This window comes from Lepidochelys kempii, chromosome 1, assembly GCF_965140265.1.
Source record: "Lepidochelys kempii isolate rLepKem1 chromosome 1, rLepKem1.hap2, whole genome shotgun sequence".
Classification (NCBI taxonomy): Eukaryota; Metazoa; Chordata; order Testudines; family Cheloniidae; genus Lepidochelys; species Lepidochelys kempii.
This window is the reverse complement of record NC_133256.1, coordinates 305,433,372-305,439,371: the sequence shown is the minus strand read 5'-3', so window position 1 is coordinate 305,439,371 and position 6,000 is coordinate 305,433,372. Positions and strand designations below refer to the sequence as shown.

The 6,000-nt window shown below is 45.0% G+C and overlaps 1 protein-coding gene across 1 annotated transcript in view; it reads left to right on the top strand.

Annotated features, from left to right (window-relative positions):
* Window positions 1-1,002: 1,002 nt before the first annotated feature.
* Window positions 1,003-6,000, top strand: part of CTTNBP2 (cortactin binding protein 2) — a 186,382-nt gene continuing 181,384 nt past the window's right edge. Inside the window, 1 exon segment of the mRNA XM_073328165.1 lies at window positions 1,003-1,118. Coding sequence (XP_073184266.1) covers window positions 1,056-1,118 — 63 coding nt within the window. The 5' untranslated portion in view covers window positions 1,003-1,055.

Below are 6,000 nucleotides of genomic sequence, written 5' to 3'. Positions count from 1 at the left end.
TAAGCACTGATGCTGTCATGACAAGGAAAGGGTTAAGCATGTAACCAACCAGTAGGTGCTAGAATAACTGATGACTGTAGTGGGAAGTCGGGGGCAGAGCTAAGGTCAGCCCTATGTCGGGAGTGGAGCTTGGGCTAGCCCCACAGGGCGACCCACTTTCCCTTTGGGAAATATGGTCACCCTAGTTAAGTGTGGCCCTGAAACAAGAGCAGCTCCAGCAATGATGGGCTTAAGCATGGTCCTGCCAGGGAGAAAATTAAGTGAGGCTGTGGTTTTAGAGGGGGTTAAATGCAGATCTAGCTCCACTACGGAGCTGGCTAGCTGCGGCCCTTTGCAGCAGAAAAGCAGTAACATGAATCTGGAGTGAGCTCCACGCTCCCGCAGCTAGTGTCATGCGTGGAACAGCCGGGGCGAGGAGAAGACTCGCTGCTCAGCCTGGGAGGGAGCGTGGGTGTTGTAATTTAAGCACAGCTGCCTCAGGTCTGGCATGGAGGAGTTAAAGGTGGGTCCGAGGGGGGCTTTGCTTTGAAAATTAGAGGGGGGAAATACAGCTTTGGTCCCAGCATGGGGGGGAGATTACGTGCAGTTCCGGGGTAAGGGGAGAGGACTGGATTAAGGGACATCGCTGCCCTGTCTGCCCCCCATCTCACTTTCAGGAGTGGCCGCAGCCTCCTGTCTCCCCTCCCCAAAGAGGCAGACGTAGCAGCTGAGGGGTCCTAAGCAGCTTGGGCAGGTGGGCTGGGCCCACCACGCCCCCCGCGGGCACCACGCCGGGACGCTCCGCGGTGGGGTGGGCAAGGCAGAGCCGTGGGCCCCAGGGTGGATCCCCCCACTCGGGATCCCCTGCCCCAGCTTTCCCTCGCCCCCCGCGCCTGGACGAGCCGCGGCCGGGCCCGGCCCTACTGGCTGCCCTCACTCCGCTCTGGCGCGCAGGGGGTTAAGGGCTGCCGCGGGCGGGCGCGGCCCGGCAGGGAGGGGGTTAAGTGCTTGGCTGCTGCGGAGGCTGCCACTCGGCTCCGCGGCTCGCTGGGAGTCGGAGTCGCTCCAGCGGGAAGATGGCGACGGAGGGAGCGAGCGGGCAGCCCGGCTCTGGCGGCCCGGAGGACCCGGCGGGAACGGTAACCCGGCTGCGGGGACAGGGCGGCCACCGGGGCTCCGAGCCGGCCGGGGCGGCGCTGGGCTGGGGCGGCTGCGGGTGGCCCCGCCGCGGTGCTACCAGCGGGGGCGTGGAGCCCTCCCGCGCAGCTCCCCGAGGCGGTAACCCGCCCTCCAGCGGGGCGCCCGGGCTGCCGCCTCCCGCGCTCTCTGCTCGGGGGCTCTGGGAGCCCGCCCGGGCCGGGGGCGCCGGACGGGGGCTTGCGGGGCTCCTGTTGTGGCCGCGCCGGTGTGGGAGGGAGGTGGTGGCGCGGGGCTGGTGGGATCGCTCTGACCCAGTGCCGGGCTCACACCGCCCGCCTGACCCCCACTCCGCCCCCAGGCGAGCGGGCCGGCGGCTGCTCCCCCCCCCCCGGCCAGGTCCCCGAGCAGCCCCTCGGTCGCAGGGTCGCGGTTTTCAGACCAGTCAGACTCGCTTCCTGGGGGTTTCTCGGATGGCTGAGGGTTGTGTGCTTTTATGGCTGGAGGAGGCAAAAGCAGCGTGGTGGGGGAGAGCAGGATGCGGAGCTTGATGCCAAGGCAGATTCATTTGCCTTGCTTCAAACGCTTTGAGTAGGAAAGAACTGTCCCCGCTTAAAGAGCCAAGCCGGAGGTTTCCTTTCATGCTGACACACGCTATATCGGGGTTAAAATATCCCATAATGACCGATGACTTTCACTTTGGCTGCTTCTCTCTCCAGTTATGCTGATCAGTCTAACGCGGCTAGACTGATTTTGCTGCTGTGGCTGTTTCTCTTGGTTTTCTAGTAAACTAAAATCTATGGAGTCAATTTCTAGGGCATATGCCTGGGGATTTAATCCTGTAACTCCCATTAGTACAAATAAGAATTGTATGGCAAAATCTATAATCAACTTCTAGACGTACAATTTGTAAACAACATTAAATTTTCACTATGAGAGAATGCATTGCTTAGCATATCAAAGCCCTTACATTTTCACTTTTTTTTTATTGGATCCCTTGCTGGGGCATTGACCCAAGACTAGAGAAGAGCACATCTTTCTGTGAAACTGCTCATAAAATTGTATATGAAATATTCCATACATGTTTTTAGTCTCTTGCTTATTTGTTTTTCAAATGAAAAAAGAAAAGGAGTACTTGTGGCACCTTAGAGACTAACCAATTTATTTGAGCATGAGCTTTCCTGAGCTACAGCTCACTTCATCGGCTCAAATAAATTGGTTAGTCTCTAAGGTGCCACAAGTACTCCTTTTCTTTTTGCGAATACAGACTAACACGGCTGTTGTTCTGAAACCTGTCAAATGAAAAAGCTATCCTAGGATTTGAATGGTGCTTCTGAAAATAACTATTGCAAGATGAAAGTCCATAAAATAACTAGTATGTCAAACTAGTCTAATTGATCTACTAAGTATTTTTAAATTAATATCCATAAAACTGTTCTGAATTGATATTGGAATCCTTTAAAGGGAATTTAAACCCTTAACTCAAGTTTATAGCTTTTTTAATGTAAAACCTAAGACCAGTATAGCACTACAACTATTTCTACAATAGTATTTAAATATTCCAGAGAAAATAATTGTTTTTAAACAATAAACTTTGTTTAAATATTGCACCATTAAGAGGCTCAAAATGATAATAAAGAAGTGTGTAACTGGCTTCATTAATTTTTGTTGGTGAAGCTGCCATATGCAAAGTGATAAGTAAACCTTTTTAAACATTGTTGGTTTTAGAAACTTCAAGTAATTTAAATAACATAGGCAAACACGTTTACTTGTTCAAGCATTGGCATATTTAGCTGTCTAAATAAATGGGCTGGTTTTTAAAAAATACTGAGCAAAACTCAGGCCAGATACTTTGATTCCTAAATACTATTTTACTAGCCAAGCCTTGGGCACCCATTTAGTGAAAAATCTTATTTTTAATTTGCCAATTATCCTTCAAATGTTTAAATTGCTTGTCCTCTGTTTTTGCTCAAACTAGATTATAAATTTTGTGTTTGAGTACATTTCACTTCCTTGTAGCTCAGTCCAAAATAATTCTCCAATAGAACAAAACTGGGTGTGTGTGAATATATTGGAGTGAGTAGTTTTTAAAAGGGCAGATACAAGTAGAATGATCAGTTCTCTTTTTTTCTTAATTATTTAGAAGAGAAATCAGTGTTTTTGGTTATTGCCAGGACACAGGATTAATAATAGCTTGAAGTTCAGCAAGATTTCCAGTGGAGTTTATTAAATTTGGTTTGATGTTTTGTTTGGTGGTTGGAATCCTGAAAGCATAGACAATCCAATGAATGATTTAGAGCGAGTTATACAAAAAGAAAAGGAGGACTTATGGCACCTTAGAGACTAACCAATTTATTTGGACATAAGCTTTCGTGAGCTACAGCCCACTGAAGTGAGCTGTAGCTCACGAAAGCTTATGCTCAAATAAATTGGTTAGTCTCTAAGGTGCCACAAGTCCTCCTTTTCTTTTTGCAAATACAGACTAACGCGGCTGCTACTCTGAAACTAGTTATACAGTAGTATTCTACTATACTTAAATAGCATCTAATACTGTCAACAGTTCAGCTAGACTGCTCTTCACTTGTAGGTATTGGATGCTAAATAGTTATCCTGATGTCTTGGTACAACATTAAAAAAAATAATTTTTAGGTGCTGGTTGGCTGCTCTTGGTCCTACTTCATTGTCCACGGAATTTGACTGAAAAAGAGTGGAGTATTTTTTAATGTGCTATAGTTGGGAATGAAGCCAACATTCTTGTCGTTCTGAGTGTGTGTGTTCCTCTCCTCTCCCCCCCACCCCCTTCCCTGAACTAAATGCTGCAGCTGGTATGCAAAAAAAAAAAATACTGGGTATTCACATTGTTGTCATGGTAATAATGACAGTGGAAAACTGGGAGAGAAAGTGTATCTGAGTCTGTTCTCACACCTGTGTGTATCAGGGATGATTGCGGTAAAGTCAGTGGAGTTGAATCAGCATAAAGCCATTCTAATTTAGAATAGAATGGGGTAATGGTTTTAAAAAGAATAAAATTCCACCTGCATGATACCGATTGATAAGGATTGTATTATCAAATGTATCATTCCTTTTGCTGATATTTTGGGGGCAGCAACCTACACTGCAGTGAAACCTGGCTTGACAGATGTGGTAGTCTAACAGTATATTTAAAGAGGACACTGTGTAAAGCCTTTCTAACAGCTCTGTTTGTTACTATTACCCAGTAAAATATTGCTTTTTCTGTTGTGATGGACTAGCAACTGTGGAAACGATAATCCACAATTTGGCCAAATGTGGGAACTCTGTAAAACTCTGCATAAAGTACATATAGAATGGAATATTGACACCACTGAAGTCTGTGGGAGTTTTGCTGCTCATGTCAATAAATCGACGATTCACCAATAGTGTTAAGTGCAGTCTGCAAATATCAGTCTTTATTATTGCTCCTTTATATTTGTTTTCTTTCAGTAACTCTGTATTGTTGCTGATTTAATAACAGGAACTTCCTAGAATCACAGGAAAGAGTCTTAAATGGTTGTATGATATTTTAGACCCACAACTGATGTTGATACCTTGAGCTTTCTACAACAACTAAAACAACCCCTATGGTCAGAAAGGTTAAGGACAATAAGAATCTTTTAAATATATTGGGAACAAACTAAAACTTAGTGGTCTAGGTCTGATACTGGACAAACATGGTAAAGTTATCAATCATGATGTATAAAAAGCTAAATTTGTAAAGAAGCAGGATGATGTATTCATATCTTACAGTGATAATGAAATTCTTCCTGTTACATCTGTAACTAGCGAGGATGTTAAATATTAAAGTGACTATTAAAACTAAACATTTTTGAATCTGCAGTCCTGCATATCTCTCTTAACTAGGAGCAGTAAAAGAATTGGATGAGGAGCTCTCTCAGCCATTAGTATTTGTTTTTAAAAAAACAAAACCACCCACAAATCTTGTAAAACTGTGGAAGTTCCAGAGGACTGGGAAAATGTTTCAGCAATATTTTTAAAAGGTAAATGAGATGACCCAGGAAACAATGTCAGGTTAGTCGACCTATAAATCCCCAGCAAAATCAAGGGAAGACTGATATGGGATGCCATCGATAAAGAATTAAAAGACTATAGCATAATTCATGCTAATCAACATGGTTTTATGGAAAATTGGTCTTGTAAAACTTCAGTCAGATCACAAGAATGGCTGCTGTAGGTAACTCTGACATAATATACTTAGCCTTCTGAACGGCATTTGTCTTAGTCCCACATGACATTCTTAGATTTTTAAAAAAGCAGGATACAAAATACAGCCTCGGTGAAATGGATTAAAAACTGATAAAGTGATTGTAAATGGGGAATTATCACGTTAGTGGAGTATTTCTAGTGGGGTTTGACAGGGATCTGTTCTTGGCTCCATGCTAGCTAATATCTTTATCTATAATTTGGAAGAAAATATGTAATAACTGGTGGGGAAATTTCTAGAAGTGGTTGAATACTAAATGACTAGGACAGATCAGTAATGTAGACTGACCTGGCTCACTTTGAAAGCTTACCTCATTTGAAGCATGTCTTAGCACCACCAAATGCAATGGCGTAACATAGGAACACAGAATGCAGATCATACTTCATAGAATATCAGGGTTGGAAGGGACCTCAGGAGGTCATCTAGTCCAAGCCCCTGCTCAAAGCAGGACCAATCCCCAATTTTTGCCCTGGATCCCTAAATGGCCCCCTCAAGGATTGAACTCGCAACCCTGGGTTTAGCAGGCCAATGCTCTAAGATGAGGGACTGTATCCTGGAAAATAGTGACTCTGAAAATGACACATAGGTGTTGGTAGACAACCCATTGAACATGAGCTCCCAGTACAATGCTGTTGCTTAGGGGG